Genomic DNA, 19,802 nt, shown 5'->3' with positions numbered 1-19,802 from the left:
ACCTTCTCCATACACATCAGTCAATTTCTTTCTGGCTTGAACAGCATTTTTACCCTTTCTGTAGTAAAACAGTAAGATATGTCGAAAATGCTGCTTATCGCTCTCCATATTTAAAAGGGCACCAACCAAAAACTACTGCGTAGAATTAATTGGAATTTTTCACACACAAGCCTTGCTGTATGAGCTCTCAAAGCATATAAAAATTATACGGCTTAAATGTGAAGTTGGGCGCAAAAGAATACAACTAAATCCTCTGTCGGGAAAAAACGAAATGACTTTCCGAACAACCTTATATGTAAGCTCAAAAACCACTAAATCATAAATACATAAATACGTATGTACAGTGTACATAATACCTAATAAATCTCACCTATTTCCCCAAATTTTACAACTTGTTTGTTTCACAATAGTTACGTTTGTACGGATTTTTAATTCAAGTGCCTAAATGCCACTAAAAACTTTAAAAACATTTCAAAAGGAAACTTTATTTTACCTAGAAAGCATAATAACATTTCTAATAATATAAAATATACGCTTTTCTCGTTTTATTTGAAGCGGTTTTATAGGCAATAACGGCCAGTCTGTAAACACCCTACTAACACAGTAGCTAACTGATTATTCCAAAACTTTCTTATTTCAGTGTACGAAGTATTCAAATAAGAAGTAGCTTTTGAATATTATGAATACATATAACTACAAAATGAGCAAGTTTTAGTTTGAAATATTGAAAATGTAGTGTTACTGATGTATTACATACACTGCACTTGCGGCGATCTTAAAATTCTCGTTATTTTTAGTATACCAACGCGGCGCTTTGATTCCGAAATAAATTTAGTTCACTGACATTAACAGTTGAACAACAACGAAAACATTAGATACGTTTGCCTATAACAAGTTTCAGTTGTAATAGCAGTATTAAGTAATGTCGGAATTTTCGAAATGTGCGGTGTGTCAAAAATCTGCTGAGCAAAAGTGCGGGGGATGCTTCAGCGTGTTCTATTGCAGCAAAGAGCATCAAATTACCGATTGGAAAACGCACAGGAAAGATTGCTTCCCATTTAAGGTAAATGCAGTTAATTTTTTTATGTACTTAATTTTTAAATGCATCAAAATATATAGTATAACTGTGATTCATCGTGATATCTAAAACGGTTTGGATAATTTCGATAGTTCAGTTCTAACAAATCCAAAAAGGAGAGAGACATCATTTTCTCGTTCTTTATCACGAGATGATCTAGGTAATCAGTGTTATTCTTTTGTTTTTTAATTTTAAATTTCCTTTTATAGATATGCGAGGACCCCCACCTTGGAAGGTATCTAAAAGCCACAAAACCTATTAAAAAAGGTGAAAAAGTCCTTCAGGAATTGCCTTTAGTTTGGGGGCCCCTGCAGCATACAAAACCTGTATGTCTAGGTTGTGGTAAAGGACTAAATTCGCAGACTTGCCGACCATGTGAAAAATGTGGATGGCCAGTGTGCAGTGAACGTTGTGAAAAATCATCCAATCACATTCCTGAATGCTCATTTACGACGGCAGTTGGGAAAAGGGTAAGAATTTTAGCAAATATGTGTCAGTTACTAACCAATAACAAACTATTTTTATTAAATCAATACTTAATTTGGGGAGTTATTTCAAAGTCATCAAAAGACCACTTGGACGCGTACCTCCACTCCTTCTTATAGGCCATTCAAGTATCAAATCAATACTTAATTTTGGGAGTAATATCATTAACATCAAAAGAATGCTTCGGCGAGTACCTCCACCTCTTCTTAGAGGCTGTCCAATTGTTAAATCAATAGGTACATAATTTGAAGATTAATACCACCATCATCAAAAGACTACTTGGACGCGTACCTCCACCCCTTCTTAGGGGTCGTTCACGTATCAAATCAATACTTAATTTTGGGTGTAATATCATCATCATCAAAAGACTGCTTGGATGCTACCTCCACCCTTTCTTAGAAACCGCCCAAATGTTAAATCAATACATAATTTGAGGATTAATATCATCATTATCAAAAGACTGCTTGCACGGGTACTTCCACCCTTTCATAGAGGCCGTTCAAGTATTAAATCAATACGTTTTTTGGGAGTAATCACACATACCTCCACCCTTTCTTAGAGGCCGCCCAAATGTTAAATCAAAATATAATTTGAGGAGTAACATTATCATCATCAAAAGACATAATTTGAAGGCTAATATCATCATCATCATCAAAAGATTACTTAGACGCGTACCTCCGCCCCTTCTTAGAGGCCGTTCAAGTATTAAATCGATACTTAATTTTGGGAATAATATCATCATCACAAGAGGGCTGGACACGCACACCAACCCCTTCATAGGAGCCGTTCAAATAATACGTGACGCAGTTTTTGAAGATTTTTGATCCTACAAGCCGCTTTTACCTAAAATCGTTCATAATCTCACGCAAAATACCGGAAGATTATTATCTCATTTTATTAAATACGTTGGTTAACCCCTCCTCCTTGAACAGTTCCTTATCCTGAAAAAATATTGGAATTCTTCGAAAACTATAGAATCTCTATTTGGAACTAGTAATATCTGGGGTTGCTCAACCCTTGGTTAATTCTGTTTCTGCTTCTAATATCTGTCTAGCTGTTTCTAGTGTCCTACCAGCTTTATAAAGCAACCAATTTCTTCTTTACATTCAAATACATTACAGAGAAATTCATTTGCCTTATCTTTTTTTTGTTTTAGATAACAATTGATGTTTTTGATGCGCCCCATCCCAGTTACCAATGTATAACGCCCCTTCGGTGTTTGTACATAAAACAGAATATGCCAGACATTTGGGAAAAATTAGACAGGTTGAAATCTCATTGTGAAGAACGGAAGAAAACGGAAAAATACGAACAAGATAAATATTTCGTAGCTAACTTTTTGAGAAGCTTTTTCCAATTAGAAGAAGTTTGTACTGATGAAGAAATACTCAGATTCTGTGGAATTGTTACGGTAAATACATTGTGAATTAAGTTTAATGGATGCAATAATAATTATTCTAAAAGACTTTTTTGACCAAACATTAAAAAAAAATCTAATCTACGTTTTGTACCAAATATGAACTTTAATTCATATTTCTATATGTGCCCTAGCCTGTGAACCTAAGACAATGAAATTATCTTCTAAATTCCAGGTAAACGGTCATGAAGTTCCTTTAAAAAAACCACCCTTCGTAGCTGTGTATGAAAAAACATCAATGTTTGAACACAGTTGCAAAGCCAACTGCTGCAAAACATTTACCGCTAAGGGAGAAGTATTGATAACAGCCGGCGTTCCGATAGAAAAAGGCGACCACCTTACCATTTGCTACACTGATCCACTTTGGGGAACCCCCAACAGACGGTATCATCTGTCTGAATCCAAATTCTTTTGGTGTGTGTGCCCTAGATGCAGTGATCCAACCGAATTCGGAACATACCTAAGCTGCTTGAGATGCAAACTAAAGTAAATCCTTCATGTTAAATGTTTTTTTTTTTTAATGAGAAAAAAAGTTGCAATTATAGTTTCGTATGTTAGGAAGAGAGATTAAAATTAAGAGAAGGTCTGTTTTGTTTAAAATTCGCCGCAATCACTGTAAGGGAAGAAAAAGTAGGGAAAGAGCGAATATAAAGATAGGAAACGAAAAATTAGAATAAGTGGCGGATTTTAGATACCTAGGAAGTCAGATAAGTCAGGATGGAAGGAGTAGCAGGAATATAAGGCAGAGGATAGCGCAGGGTCGTGTCGCCTTTAATAAAAAGAAGTCACTTCTATGCTCGCTAACGGTTAATTTAGAAATCCGAAAAAGGTTGTTAAAGGTGTATGTTTGGAGCACGGCGTTTTACGGGTGCGGAACATGGACAGTAACATGGGTAGAAAAGGTTAGAAATGAAGAGGTGTTGGAAAGAATAGGAGAACAGAGGACTCTATGGAAGTCAATAAATATAGGCGAGATAGGTTGGTAGGACACCTTCTTAGGCATGAAGGGCTAGTCAGAGACATATTAGAGGCAGAAACAGGAATTAGGAGGGGTAGAGGTAGAGGCTGTTCTAGTTTTAGGGAAATGCGGATTTTAGCTCAGGATAGGAAAGATTGGAGGTACGTGTCCAACCAGTCTTAAGACTGACGGCCTTATGATGATGATGATGATGCTATCATTGTAGGTAAATTAGACCTTATAATTTAATGGTCGCTTTCACTTCAAATTAACAATCATTTCTTGAATATTCCACACTTGTTTAATAAAAACAGTGATTTCGATAAATTATTGACCAAAAACTTCACGTTGTTTAAAAAATAATAAATTTCCAAACGTATCTTTTAGAGAATGCGATGGTATTTTAATTCCTGAAACTTTTATAAGCGAAAATGTAACAACTCCAATCATTTGGACTTGCAACGCTTGCAATATGCAAATAGATGACGAAGAAGCACAGAATATCGTGGAACACGTTGGTCGGGACCTTCAAGCTATGGATAAAGATTCAACATCGGCATCAAAGAAATTTTTAGAATACTACAGTAACATCCTTCCAACGAATCACTTCTATTTAACTGACGTAAGACTAGCACTGATAGAAATTATTGGTATGGAATTAGAGGAAGGCTTGTCCGGTGTATCAGACGATGATTTGCATTTAAAACTTCAACTGTGCAAGCAGTTGTCTTCGCTTGTTCAAATATTAGCACCAGGTATTGGTATAAATTAGATAACAAAAGAATATTCTGCTGAAAAACAAACTTGTAGCTGAAAATCGCCTAATGGGTACGATACTCTTTGAACAGCATGCTGCTATAGCAGAAATTGGAAGACGGAGAACAAATTTTGGTGAAGAAGGCCAAGGGGACTTTTATTCAACCCTACAGGTAAATATAACATATTTCCTTCACATGTTGGATACAGACCCTTAGCCGTTCTCAGTCCATCTTTATTATACTCGAGCTTCTCCTAATATATTTCTATCTAGCCCGTTATGTCTGAAAAAGTGTTCTACCATCTTAGTTCTACTTTTCTAGTACCTCCGTATTCCCAACTACTAATCCCTTACTTAGACCGTCATGCTTAAACTCACTCAGTTTTCTTTCCAATTAGCAAAAATCTCTAACCTATCTTATTACCACGATAGATACAAAGAGAATTAAAAATTTTGTAAAGAAAATCCTCGTACAACAAAGAGCTTTCTATTATGAATCCGAAACTGTTAATTACTCAAATTCATTTATTTGTATTTTTGTTTTTATTTAGTAACCCCAGATAGTCAACCAATTTTACAAAGGAAAATGTATTTTTGACTTTCCTTCCTCACACATAATACATTTGGTACCTTTGAAATACTGAGATGATGTAAATAAAATGTACAAACAATACGAAATTCGAACATTTCTTTTTTATTATTCAATACTGTAAACTTTTCTTTGTTCGAAGCACTAAAGTTGTTTTATTCTCAAACATTTCCATTCATGCCTCACTGATGATATTTTTTTGTTTGTAAAGGAAGCCAAAAGGATATTAACCGAAGCCGCAACTCTGCTTAAAAACGAACCTGAAGAAATAAGGGAAGGGAAGTTGTACAAGCAAGCAAAATTCGCACTTGATAATATGGAAATTATTCTTGCAAATTTCGTAAGAGCTAATAAAGAAACGCTCATATAATACGTGCATTACTTACAAAAAAATATTGTCATATTTTGTTACTTCATAATATACTACTTATATACTTTTCACCAAAATAAATAATTGAATAAACCGAGCAAAACGATTTTGCAAAAGGTAAAGAACATGCCCAATAAATGCATTAATCGATAAATGTTAGTGTTCGATTGCGTAGAAAAGGGCAACATTAACGAAGTAAGTGTTGTCATGATCATATTGAAGTCGTTCAGCTATACACTTGTCGGTGCTCAATTACGCTATTTATTAGGGGTAGTTAATCCTCTCAACTTTCGTTAGATGTCCATCTAGAGAATACTTTCAAAGACTCCCTATAATCGGTGCCCAATTGAATTAAGCCTATTATAAAATCTATTACGTATGTTGTATTATAACTATACACTGTGCCCAGTAGGGTACATACACCGCAAAGTTTTGAGTCGTACCTTTAAAAAATAAACACGAACTACCCTTACATATTACTTGCCTGGGTAATCATTCCTTATTCCTTACAATCAATAAAAGAAAATCACTGTTTCTTAAATACTCTAATAAAACTAACACATGTGATGTAAGTACTGGGAGTCATCTGTTACTTTTTTGCTATTAATAATAGCAAAATGTACAAGGTGACTCATTTCCGTAAGACGACCAAGAATCCTAGTTATTATTAGAGATACGATCTTACGATCAGTTAAATTAGAGCAAATTTCCGCTTATTCTACGCTTTACCTGCTAACCTAAATACCCGACCACGAAATTCTTTATTACAATTTTTATAAACAGTACTAAAATTAACAGAGTCTGTAGTAATTTTCCAAAGATTACAGGGAAATTGTGCAAACATATTAGCATATTTGCCAATCAGTTATCACCGAAAATGAAACGGAAGTTCAAGACAATAAAGCAATGACTTCTACAACGTCTTCCTTCTTATATATCCTTTCTATCCATGTTACTTAGAATTAAAAAATATCCTTGAAAAGAAAGGCAACATCAGAAATTACCCCATAAACTTTTACCCATTGGAAGTGAATTTAAATAAAAATATTTAAATGGAACATTCAGTTTCAGATTTAGCCTTAAAAAGTCCTTGAAATCCAAGATGATTAATCTCTCAAATTGACCATCACCGGCCACCTTGCGTTCGACTTGCGCTCGCAAAATATTTCTATTTTTAATAACGAATCCCAACAGAAAAAGACAACAACATTGTTGAGTTGTTTTAAACAATATTCCCGCTAATTATATAAGTATTTCGGTAGTCTTATTATTAATACCCACGGACTTTGGGCAGGTGCCAGGGTTTCTGTCGGGCTTACGCGCCTGTTGAAAACTATACGTTGTTGTACCCACAACTCCGATGGTTAAATTCTATTAATAGATATAAAAGTGCCTTTTTTCCGAAATTTTAAAAAGCGAAAAGAAGTTCAGTTCTGAGAAATGAAAAATAAAATAAACTCTTGTAATGTGTAATCACCGAGGACTGTATTGTAGGATTTAATTGTTTATACAATGCAAAGGGTTTTGAGTTTGGAGACAAGTCGATGTACTGATACTAGCGGAGAGTTTGTGTCAAAAAGACTTTGTGTTAGTTTCTTATTTTCAATCGCATTTTTCGCCCTTCTTGGAGGTAAGGAAAATAGTTCAATTTTGAAAAAGAAATAAAGGACGTGTACGCCTTTAACAGTTATTTTTATCAAACTCCTAAAGATTTGTAAAGACAGATCTATTGAAAGATAAAAATTATATTCACATTGCGGTTTTTTCAACTCAATGATGCGAGGCCATCAAATTTTCCATTCAATTTTTCGGCCTTGCAGAACTATCATAAACTTTCTTTTAAAAGGAATTTAACAAACCTACTTGGCAGATTCTTGGAATTAAGTAGCAATAAAAACTTTTTTAAAGTTTTTAAGTTGGAGCGTTACATAGAAAATCTGATGGCACTGCAGCATGGAACTGAGAATTTATTCTTTATAATTTTATTAGGTCTAATTATAACTGCATTTAAGTTAGGAAAAATCCAGAAAAGGATATTCTATATTTCAATTGGACACTTTATTAAGTAACTGTTTTTTAAATCAAGTCAAATCAACGACGACCTTAATGAATAAAGTACTTTTAATATTCAATATTACTTTAATTTAAAAAACTGAATATAAAATAAGGGAAGAACAATCAATAGAATTTATTAGGTAACTATACCCCCATGGTATCTCTTAATCCCATTGTGGGCGTCGATTTTTGATTTGATATTGATTTGGATTATTTAACGACATGAAGGAAACAAAGATTACATAGCTTTTTACAAAACTGTACATTTACGGTTTTATTGTTTCCCTTCAGGCTACCTGTTAGGCAGATACGCCACCGAAAGAGCCCTAATCATAAAGAAGAAAACAACGCTGGAAGATATTAACGTAGAAGATTCAAAATCCTTCGAAACCTTGTACCGTTTGTCCGAAATAACTCAACAGATACACAATTCCACGAAAATGTTGTCTACATCACAACAGAATTTGAAAAGTGAGCACATAGATGAAATTTATAAACATATCCAGTGCAATATTGATTTCGTCAAAATTCCTGATAAAATCCAGTTCCAAAATGACGTACCATTAGAAATTAGCAAAATAGTGCACAATCAGTTGAAATCCTTCGAAGATTGTTACAAAACAGTGAGCGAACTGTTGGAACAATATGTTACCCCCGTTGAAAACAATAGGTGAAAAAATGACCCACAAAAAATTGTTTTTAAAAGACTGTTCGTGGTGAAATAAAATAATACACTTATTATGGATGGATTTATAAATGCAGAACACAGATGTAAATAAAATATTTGTTATTCAGGTATCAATGATAAATTATTTAATTTTGTATTATTAATGAGAATAAGCAATGCATATTAAAACAAGACATGACATTAAAGGCCTTAAAATAAACGAAAAGACCGCATCAGGAATTTTTGCGACTTAATATTTGATGTATACAAAATCTTAAAATAAAAAAGTCATCCAATAGTCATTGCTTTTATAAAAATATCTAGGCATAAAGTAACTCTCAAAAGTTTTCGTCAAGTTCAAATGATACTTTAGAACATACATTTTGAGTCCAGAAAAATGCAAGTAAGTTTTTTGATAGTACAGATTTTAATTAAAACGAAAAAGCTACTAGTTTTTCAATACATTTAAAAGTTTTTGAAAATATCAATCAAAATGCCAAATCTTAAGGTTCCAAGTGCAAGTTAAGTCAGAAACTCGAAAACATAAAAAGCACTCGTAAATTATAATTTTTCTATTTTTTAAAAATATTCTAGAAACTTTAAACTGCGACTAATGTCCAAAATAAAGTAAAAAATTGTGTTAACAGCCTTTTAATTCAGTTAAAAAAAAGGTAAAAATGTGCCAAATTCACACTTTTGGAGAAATTAAAATCAAAAGGTGTTACCTAAGATGTTTAAAACTATTCGACATTTTAAAAAACAAGTACATATAGTCTTTTTAATGCTATAATTTGTACCAATATAGAGCGATAATAAAATTTATTTATAAATCGAAATAAAATACCTATATACCGATTTAGCAGTAAAAAAATCTATAGCAAAGGATTTAAATATAACACTTACCAGTATAAATTTATGTACCCTAATTGGGGACCTGAAAATAATAACGAAAACAGTTAGAACGAAAATGTTTCTTATTATGCCTATGCAATGTAAAAAATACTCGAACCTCTTAAATTCAATAGGTCATGTATGTTCAAATTAAAGAAAATTCGAGTAAAGAAAATGACCGCTTCTACGCATTTGAATCTCGAGTCAGATAAAAAATTGAAGTTACATAAATAAATAAATTCGGGTTAAAAAGTTTAGAATAAATGTAAAACAATTTGTATGTCAGGGGAACAATAACATACTGGAGTTACAGAAATTCGACTGTATTAATTGAGTTAAAAAAGTGAATAATTTTTTTAATTTTTCAAAGGGTCATTACTTTATTAGACTGTAATAAAACTCTGAAATATTAGAAAAGCTATTCACTGTTTTATCTCATAAATTTTTAAAATGTTTGAGAATTATCCAACCACTCGTCAAACATTACATATTACAAAAAATATGCAGGGCTACTTATTCAGAACTAACAATTAATTAATCAGATAATTTATTTTTTGTTTAATTTTTACATCTTTTTTAGCACAAGATAACAAAAGAATTAATGTTGATAACAAGAGAAAATAATCTGTAGTTGCAAAAAACTTTTTACAAAGATAAACATTTTTATTTTGACATAAACATTTCGCAGTTTAAAAAGAAACAGTTTCTTTACCTTTAATTTGCCTTTTTGTTAAAATACACACCGCACCAATATTAACGTTAACATCTTGACCACATTTACTATCTAAGTATACGACTAGTTTTATACACCGCGTGAGCGATAACAGCATGATAACAGTAATAAACTCTTGTAATGTGTAATCACCGAGGACTGTATTGTAGGATTTAATTGTTTATACAATGCAAAGGGTTTTGAGTTTGGAGACAAGTCGATGTACTGATACTAGCGGAGAGTTTGTGTCAAAAAGACTTTGTGTTAGTTTCTTATTTTCAATCGCATTTTTCGCCCTTCTTGGAGGTAAGGAAAATAGTTCAATTTTGAAAAAGAAATAAAGGACGTGTACGCCTTTAACAGTTATTTTTATCAAACTCCTAAAGATTTGTAAAGACAGATCTATTGAAAGATAAAAATTATATTCACATTGCGGTTTTTTCAACTCAATGATGCGAGGCCATCAAATTTTCCATTCAATTTTTCGGCCTTGCAGAACTATCATAAACTTTCTTTTAAAAGGAATTTAACAAACCTACTTGGCAGATTCTTGGAATTAAGTAGCAATAAAAACTTTTTTAAAGTTTTTAAGTTGGAGCGTTACATAGAAAATCTGATGGCACTGCAGCATGGAACTGAGAATTTATTCTTTATAATTTTATTAGGTCTAATTATAACTGCATTTAAGTTAGGAAAAATCCAGAAAAGGATATTCTATATTTCAATTGGACACTTTATTAAGTAACTGTTTTTTAAATCAAGTCAAATCAACGACGACCTTAATGAATAAAGTACTTTTAATATTCAATATTACTTTAATTTAAAAAACTGAATATAAAATAAGGGAAGAACAATCAATAGAATTTATTAGGTAACTATACCCCCATGGTATCTCTTAATCCCATTGTGGGCGTCGATTTTTGATTTGATATTGATTTGGATTATTTAACGACATGAANAATTACAAAATGTAAAATCTTAAAAATTATAACACTGTTCAATTACTCGAAAATATTTGTACTTTGATTTAGTCTGATTCTTCATCTTCAAATATATTCTGGCTAGCTGGTAGTTGTTGAAATCTCTTTTGAGTCTTTTTCCAAATATTTCCTTTGGTATTATTTTCGTTTTGATTTGTCAGAATTTCACTCTGGCTGCTTCCTAAACCCGCACTGTTAAAATTTGCCTTTGGTTGAATCTGCGCAAAAGAGTATATACCAATTTTTTTTCACGTTAATTGAAGGCTTATATTTTGTAAAAATCATATTAAGCCAGTTGTAAAGTACTGTATTTAAAATACAATCAAGCTTCCATACTTAGTTAAAATAAAAGCAATTTTTACCTTCATAACTGCATGCAATTGAATATTGAATAATAAGAAACTACGTATAAGCAATAATTTTAAATTTAGATAATCAACAGCAAAAACTAAAATACATCAATATTATTTAAATTATGAAAACGTACTGGTTCCGATATTCCTGACCCTTCTTTTCCAAGTGCCTGTCCTTCTGACCATCCCATTTTAGAAAGCATCTTGAACCCGATATTATTCGGCTTAATGGATCTAAAATTACAAATATAAAAGAAAAATTAAAAATCTCATTCCATTAAAAATTCTCATGTATATTACTGTTCAACAGAAGCTACTTCAGTCTTTTCATATTCATTGTGGCTACCAACAGTTTCCCTTCTAGCTTGGGCTCTGTCTGAGTACCCACTAGCCAATTGGATGTTACTGTTATCCTGGGACGTTATCCCAAACTTCTTCCTCAGTCTTTGAAGCTCCTTTTTATGTTGTGTTCCCTTTGTCAAACTTGGGGCAATAACTCCTTTATTATCTTCTGTAAAAGAAAGGATTCAAATGAAAGAGGTAATTTTGAAATTTCTATTTTTTTTTTAGTTTTCTTACCAGCTGTATTGTTTTGAACGAGACCAGGTTCACAAAGTCCACATGTTTCATTACCGTTATGTATGTGGCACAGAAGAATTGTCGTTCCAATTTGTATTCTGCTACCGTGTGCAACTTCGTGGGCTTCACTTTCTTGTTTTGAAGCTGACATTCGCTTGCCATTCAGCACGGTCCCGTTTCTCGATCCCAAATCGGTTACCAAAAATTTATTTGATTCTTTATGAAACGAGAATTTTAAGTGATGTTTGCTCGTGTTAATGTCGGGTATTAAAATGGAATGGTCACCCTCCCTTCCCAAAGAACCACCTTCGTAAGTTATTATGTACAATGAACCAATTCTTAATTTTGCCACGGTGCTTTCCTCCACAATTATTCGCATACAGGGAGGCCAACGCTTTGAAGCATCTACAACAAAATTTAATGATAACTGATTGTCAGTTACAATTCTAACAGGAATCATTATTATTTATAAATAAACCGTTAAGATTATTTATATTACTATTACTCTAGATTTTCCAAGGATTCCTAAAGGCAGCACCTGCCAGTTAAATTACAAAATATAAATAAGAAGAAACAAGAGTCTCACAGTAAATTTTGGACAAATTTTTCCTTTTTGACCTTTACCCAAGGAGTATAGGTTCCTTAACTTTTTTATGACTTTCCAAAAAGTGAAAAAAAGAAACTCAGAATCTTTTGAGTAGATTTTGAGAAAAAAAAAAAAAACAAAAAAATACCACTATCTAAACTATCTTCATTATCAATGCTAGTTATTGACTCTTCCTCCTCAGTACTTTCGGTATCTGAGCATTCACCCTCTTCCAATTCTTCTTTACTTATTTTGTTCTTATTTGGTTTTTTTGGAAGGCACTTCTTTTTGGAATCCTAGAAATAGATTTGAATTACAGAGAGGTATATACCCAAAGCAACTTTACGAAGATTGTCTAAATTCATTTGATTAAAAAACTTGGAAAGATGGTCCATATTGCAAGGTCTGATTACCTAAAAAGAAACAGCACCATTAACTAAAATGCAAACACAAATTAAATAAAAAAATTGCTTACTTGATTTTTTTCCTGGTTAGAAACTTTTCGCTTTGTCTTGGTTCTGTGCCTTGTCAGTTCTTGTTCTGAATTTTTAGAAGGAATGTCCACTTTAGAATGAAACTTGTAAGAATTACTGGAGGCTTCATAAGTCATGTAAATTCCAGTATTTCCATCATAATATAAGCCAAGTTCCTAATGATTGCACATCAGATACTTATGAATTTTTTTGTCCATGTCACATTAAATTACTTACTGCATTGTAATAATATCCAGTGCTGTAATCATAATAAAGTCCAGATGTTTCTTCAAAAACAAAACCACTATTTTGAACTGCCAATTCTGCAGCTTGTGTAATTTCTTCAGTTATATTTCCTGGAGTTTCTAAATTGCACTTAGATACTTCAGTTTCCAGAGAATTACCAGTTTGTACTCCAGCTTCCACAGTCTGTTTATGTTTCTACAAGAAAAAACATTTTTTATGAAACATAACACACAAAGCCAGGAAATTACTGTTACTTACTTTTAACTTTCCTTTTAATACATTGAGTTTCCTTCTCTGCTTTTTTATGCATTTATGTAATAGCCTAATGAGTTTTATGACTTCTGGGTACTCTTCTTGTAGTTTATTTTCTAGATCAATGTTTAAATGGTATTTATCAGATAAATGAGAGCATTTTGATTTAGAACAATCCTCTTCAGAGGCACCACTGGTTTCAGAAGTACAACTCTGTGGCTTCTCCATCATAATGCAAGTTATGGAAAAGTATGTTGACAAACATACATTTTAAATTATCACAATTAAAGTTACGACCTTTGTAAACTGTATTCGCTGCACTCAATTATTAATAAATTGTCTAATTTGTTTAGCAATTCTTGTTTATTGCCTCTTTTTCTAAGCTATTTGTTATGGGGTGGGAACTTTCACATTTTACGATTACAGATTAAACCCATGTTTCCAAATCAATTTTAGATATTAATGATATTAATTAGTACACGTTATACACTCCTATTCCTTATTTTATAGCTTTTTCCTATTATTTATTATGCTAAATAAAATGAGGTTAAACCAGCTTTCAATCACTTTTCATTACTATGATGCCATCTATGGATGTTATTTATCTAATAGTGGCTAAATATTGACTGCCGTTTAAACTTGGATTGCAAAGGGTGCAGAACACTACATGCAATCTTTAAGAAACTACATAGCATAATATAAAGCTTCAAAAAACATTTAATGAGCCTAATCAGAATAATGAAATTAAAAAAATGAATAACTTATTCTCATAATTCACATTTTACACCACGTATTATGTGGTTTGTGGTGTGTTCAGATGAGGTATCATGTGGTATAATGATACTTCATGATATGATCATCATTGAGATAAAGCAGTAATTCTGCCAAGTCTGGTTAATGTCTGGGTCATGTGGTCATGTCTGGTCATGTCTAGGTTGCAGTTGATTACACTAGTAATTAGGTAGCGCTAGTGCAAGTGCGTAGAGATAGGAGAAAGTAGGCGGTGTGATTATTTAATCCTAGATAACCTTTCTGATCTCACAAGAACAGGTGTTGAGTGGGTCAGGAAGTCACACGTTTATCTTGAAGCGTGCCGAGTTCCAGCATGCAGCCCATTACCACATGATTATATGAGTACACTCAAGCCTATGATTCAAGCATTGAAGGATTCAAGGTTTGAGCCAGTTTGAGCACATTGCAGTGCAAGAGCAGCAGTCGTAGGATGCGGCAGTATTTGGTGTTGTAGTGATACTCAACCGCTCAATAGATTGATAATANCAAAAACAACACGTCTTACATTAGTTTCATAGTCTATCAACAAATATTTAATAATTTATTAATAAAATAGCGACAACCCAACGTACTCAACAACAATTTTCAGTCTAAATTTTCTTAACAAATTCAGATATACTTTTAGTTAGTGTAAAATTGCTAGAAGTATTTTTTTTATTAATTCACTTACCGGATGGATTAACTTTTACAGTTAAAGTGTCTACAGAGTAGTAAATATTAGGCTCAAAAGTATCAAATATATTCTGCAAAATAATAATAAATAAAAAATTGTGCAGGTGCAAACAAAACTTAAAGTAAATTCCTTATTGTCATATTACAACATTTGTAAAGGACAGGGGTAACTACCATAATATTCATGAAAATCAAAGATTTTTTTGGAGACACAAGAAAACGCAATTAAAAATTACAACTATAAGTCAAATAAAATAAATAGAATTAATCACATAATTAATGTTCAATTACTTTCGAATGTAACTAATAGTTGTTATATTAATTCAAATTGATTTGTTTGATTCACTTGTCGAATTGAAAAAATTTTAGAAGTCGTACTCCTTGGACTATTTTGAACTAAATGTCTTTTGTAAGGATAATTAACTTATTAATTAACACCAATAAAATGGATTTAGATACAATATTATTACATGTTTTAAAAATGTATCTTTAACTCAAAAACATTCGACCTTTAACTCGATTCAATACTTCACATTGACGTCCACACATTGGCTGAAAATAAAATGTTACATAAATATTCTAATTATTTTTAATCATTAATTAAAAACTTAATTACCTGTTATCTAATAAATCGTGGTAAATCATAATGAAACTCATGTGCCTCATACATAGTTGTGATTTTAAACAAAACTTTTATTAATCATTTTGTGTAATAAAATTGTTGATATTATCTTTACTTTTATCGTTGAAAAACACTAAAAATGGGTTCCTGGCCAGAGAATGTGGGTATTGTTACAATGGAAATGATATTTCCATCATACTATGTTGACCAAACAGAACTGGAAGTTTTTGATGGTGTATCAGCAGGAAAGTATACCATTGGCTTGGGACAGGATAAAATGGGGTTTTGCACTGATCGAGAAGACATAAACTCACTGTGTTTGACTGTTGTTCATAATTTAATGGAGAAACATCACTTGAAGTATTCTGATATTGGACGTTTAGAAGTAGGCACAGAGACAGTTATTGACAAGTCAAAAAGTGTAAAAACAGTGCTGATGCAACTTTTTGAACCTCATGGTGTTGTAGACTTGGAGGGTGTTGACAGTACTAATGCTTGCTATGGGGGCACTGCAGCCCTATTCAATGCCTTGTCTTGGGTAGAATCTTCAGCTTGGAATGGAAGGTATGCCCTTGTTGTTACAGCAGACATTGCAGTATATGCCAAAGGATCAGCAAGACCTACAGGAGGAGCAGGGGCAGTGGCAATGTTGATTGGTCCAAATGCACCACTGGTTATTGATAGGGGTTTAAGAGCTATTTATATGAGACATGCTTATGATTTTTACAAACCAAACTTGTCATCAGAGTATCCTGTTGTAGATGGTAAACTTTCCATCCAGTGCTATTTGAATGCCCTGGATAAATGTTACCAAAGCTACTGTAAAAAGGCAAGTAAACAGCAGGGGAGATCTATTTGTGTAAAAGACATAGACTATTTCCTTTTTCATTCTCCTTATTGTAAACTTGTCCAAAAGTCATTGTCTCGACTGGTACTGAATGATATTGTACAGCTAAGCACTAATAAAGTTGAATTAGAGTATCCTGACTTAAAGAAGTACAAAGATAAGAAGCTTGAGGAGTGCTATTTTGATAAAGAAATTGAAAAGGTTTTTGTCAATTATAGCAATGATTTATTTGAAAAAAAGACCAAAGCATCCTTGCTAGCAGCTAATCAAATTGGAAACATGTACACAGCTTCATTGTATGGCAGTCTAGTTTCTCTTTTAGTAGGAGTCAACAGTGTAGAAGATTTACTGGGAAAAAGGGTTGTATTATTTTCTTATGGGTCTGGTTTGGCCTCTTCTATGTATTCCATCACAATTTCCAGCAATAAAGAAGACATTAGTAAACTAGTAAAAAGCTTAAAACATGTACAATTACAATTAAAGGAGAGAAGGAAAGTTAGTCCTGAGAAATTTTCATCTATTTTGGAATTGCGAGAGAAAAATTGTCACGCAGCTCCTTATGAACCATCGGGTACTACAGAAGATCTGTTTCCTGGCACCTACTACCTCATCCAAGTCGACGAAATGCACAGAAGGAAGTACCAAAGAATACCAGCTTATGTAAATGGATCCACATAGAAAATTAATTGAAAACTTTGCAATTTTGTAGTCAATTTTTAAAATTAACATTTTATTAGCAATATTTGTTTAGTAAATAATTTTTTAGGCGTACTAACAACACAGAATGCAGNACATGTTAATTATTATAGTAGATTTAATTGGACAACTAAAACAATATTGTATTAGGTAAGGAAAGTGTAAATACTTACATATACAGTTTAGAAAAGAATTTGTCACTTTTAGAAACACTTAAAGTGCATTTCAACGGTGTGTTGATAACAGAAACGTATAAACAACTGAGAATGTTAAATTGAATAATTGCTTTTAATCTTTTCATGGGCCAATGCCACACGACTGATAATGAAGTGAAAAAAAAATAACAATTAGACACTTCAAAACATACTGATATGTGTAAAAATTGGATAAGAATTAAAATAAGGAAGAATTAAAATAAATAAAACATTACGATATCCATCCCATGGGAGGTGTAAGGGCTAAACCATTATTGAGGTAAATATTGACGTTATGGAAATTAAATTTAAAAAGTTACCGAAAGGATACGTGTCATATGTTGTTGAATAAATAATTAGTTTACATGGTATCTCTCGATAATTTTAGTATGAGTATTTTGAACGTAACATTAAATATTGCTATTTTTAGTGGCACCTGGAGGTTATGGAGGAGGTGGGGCAGCTTCTAGTCAAGCTTCAAGTCAAGCACAAAGTCAAGCAACAAACATCAATATCAACTTGTCACAAAGTCAAGCTGCATCGCAAGCGCAAGCACAAGCAGGTTCTGAAGGTTTTGTCAGGAAGTAGGAAAGGAAAGCCGTCCCATAAACAGCAGTTTATAAGCAATTTTTTATTTCCTGTTAGTGTTCAAGTTACATCACCGCTGCATCGTTTACTATGTACTAAGTTCATTAAATGATTGTGCTTATATTTCTTTTTATTACATTGAATAACAAGAGAAAGGTAGATAGACTTCTGTGGGTGATTTTTCCTCAATTTTAGACATCAAACGTTTACAAAAAAATGATCTATACATATATACAATGGATTATAATTAATTGAAATAAATATTAATTACGTTTGAATGCAATACTTTTAATGGGAAGCTACTGAAAGTGTTTAGCAAAAANTTAATAATAGAAAACTGCAATTAAATGGTACGTTTTTGAATACCACTTAAGTCTGCCACGTATCTAGCAATTAGTTAATTAAGTATTTGAATTGATTTACATTTTAGTAGTTGCTGTTTTTTTTTGTAATAATTACTCATATAAACCACTTGATTACTAGAGCTATGTGCATATACATATTTTTATAGTTTATATGAATTGTTAACACTTATTATTATTAAACATTGTTAAAAGATTGCTGGTTTTTCTTTTAAAAAAACTTATTAACTAATTACTTCAACCGTAACGTAAATAATATGTTTGTTTACGTACCGTACTGAAGGGATCAACAAAGGAAGAGCGAAGTCCAAATTAAATTGGATATTATAGTTCGTAGATTAAGAAAATACAGTATGTTTCGCTTTTATTGTTTTTTTTTTTGTGAGTGAATATTAGGTACATATGTATACACATTATTTTTATTTCAACTTAAAAAGTAAAAATATGTATGTACGTATCATATCCATATGATCATAATTTCTAGTTTAAATATTCATAAAGGTTCCTTCTTTTGCGGGGATTCCCAGCCTCAAAAAAAAAAAAAATAACGGAACCCTTATAAGATCACTTCCTTGCCTGCCAATCTGTCTGTTAAAAGTATCACTGATCATCTAAAAAGGGGTAGGTATACAAACAAGTCCGTAGAGAATTTCGCAATTAACATGATAGCTAAATTACCCAAGAAAATTTCACTTTCTGGCCGATGGGTAACGAAAGATACCTATTGTGTGACATTATATACTAGTGGTTTTACATTAAATTTATTCTTATGGGATATTATTCAAAAGTGGTTTTTACTAGAAGTACACACATATTTTTTAGTAAGTTTAAAAAGATATTTTGAAAAATATACACCACAGCATACCAGAGGTGTTATGGTTTTAGTGGAATGAATTGAAAAAGTATTTTTAAACAGTTGTAAAAGACAAAACAATAAAATTGTTTTCATACTTGAAAATTACAATACCAAAAAGGTCCTTGTATTAATTGGCATTTTCTGTTTGAATGATATGACTAAAAGCTATTCCATTGTTTGTTGATTACACTTATAAATAAATTATTCATTTGTTATCAATATGATAAATTTTATAGAAAGGTACCAGACGAATCAATTCACCATTTCAAGTAATTATTACCCTATTATTCATAAAATTTTAATCAAAAATAATTTCAATATGTTTATTTTATACGAATTGTCCTTCATTTCTAATGTGTCATATTGTACGTGTTTAACTATTACCTTCGTTAGAAAAAAGAGATAAGTATTTATAAGGAAACTTCAAGGAATTTTATGTTTTTTTTAAATAAATTATTAGAAATGGTGCTAGTTGTTAGCATTTTCGAAAAAGTAATAAACGTCGCACAAAATTAAAAAATAAAACGAAATAGTAATAAAGTTTGGACTCTGTTTTTAAGTTGTATGTATTGTTAAAGTAATGTAATTACTATTGAAAAACCTTTTAATTACGAAAATATGATTTACTCTTTCTAAACAATTGTAATTTTCTCAAATTGATTTTTTTGAGTTGCCTATAAAGAAAAAGTAATTTAGTCATATTATATTTAAAAAAAAAAATAGT

At 31.9% G+C, this 19,802-nt stretch overlaps 4 protein-coding genes across 5 annotated transcripts; 3 read left to right on the top strand and 1 right to left on the bottom strand.

Annotated features, from left to right (window-relative positions):
* Positions 1-599: 599 nt before the first annotated feature.
* On the top strand, positions 600-5,771 carry LOC108735423 (SET domain-containing protein SmydA-8-like). Its single transcript, XM_018467377.2, has 7 exons — positions 600-1,063; positions 1,288-1,548; positions 2,721-2,975; positions 3,157-3,467; positions 4,327-4,694; positions 4,750-4,868; positions 5,497-5,771. The coding sequence occupies exons 1-7, from the start codon at positions 923-925 to the stop codon at positions 5,653-5,655; spliced, it is 1,614 nt and encodes a 537-aa protein (XP_018322879.1). The 5' UTR covers positions 600-922; the 3' UTR covers positions 5,656-5,771.
* A 1,177-nt stretch (positions 5,772-6,948) lies between these two features.
* LOC108735426 lies at positions 6,949-9,229 on the top strand. The gene is made up of 2 exons (XM_018467384.1): positions 6,949-7,285; positions 8,002-9,229. The coding sequence occupies exons 1-2, from the start codon at positions 7,168-7,170 to the stop codon at positions 8,382-8,384; spliced, it is 501 nt and encodes a 166-aa protein (XP_018322886.1). The 5' UTR covers positions 6,949-7,167; the 3' UTR covers positions 8,385-9,229.
* Positions 9,230-10,942: 1,713 nt separating this feature from the next.
* Positions 10,943-14,028, bottom strand: LOC108735392 (angiogenic factor with G patch and FHA domains 1). Of its 2 annotated transcripts, none has more exons than XM_018467334.2 (8): positions 13,456-14,028; positions 13,189-13,392; positions 12,954-13,127; positions 12,810-12,891; positions 11,893-12,297; positions 11,614-11,824; positions 11,448-11,547; positions 10,943-11,178 (listed from the first exon to the last, which is right to left on the bottom strand). In XM_018467334.2, exons 1-8 carry the CDS (start codon positions 13,678-13,680, stop codon positions 11,008-11,010), a joined length of 1,572 nt encoding a protein of 523 aa, XP_018322836.1. In that variant the 5' UTR covers positions 13,681-14,028; the 3' UTR covers positions 10,943-11,007. The 2 variants fall into 2 exon arrangements, with proteins under 2 accessions (XP_018322836.1, XP_018322835.1); XM_018467333.2 differs by lacking the exon at positions 12,810-12,891 and adding an exon at positions 12,627-12,774.
* Positions 14,029-15,513: 1,485 nt separating this feature from the next.
* Positions 15,514-17,166, top strand: LOC108735402 (hydroxymethylglutaryl-CoA synthase 1). The gene has a single exon (XM_018467344.2). It carries the CDS (start codon positions 15,675-15,677, stop codon positions 17,058-17,060), a length of 1,386 nt encoding a protein of 461 aa, XP_018322846.1. The 5' UTR covers positions 15,514-15,674; the 3' UTR covers positions 17,061-17,166.
* Positions 17,167-19,802: the final 2,636 nt, after the last annotated feature.

This window comes from Agrilus planipennis, unplaced genomic scaffold, assembly GCF_000699045.2.
Source record: "Agrilus planipennis isolate EAB-ADULT unplaced genomic scaffold, Apla_2.0 scaffold40, whole genome shotgun sequence".
NCBI lineage: Eukaryota > Metazoa > Arthropoda > Insecta > Coleoptera > Buprestidae > Agrilus > Agrilus planipennis.
Note: the sequence above shows the minus strand (reverse complement) of the source record. Positions and strands in the feature narration are given on the sequence as shown.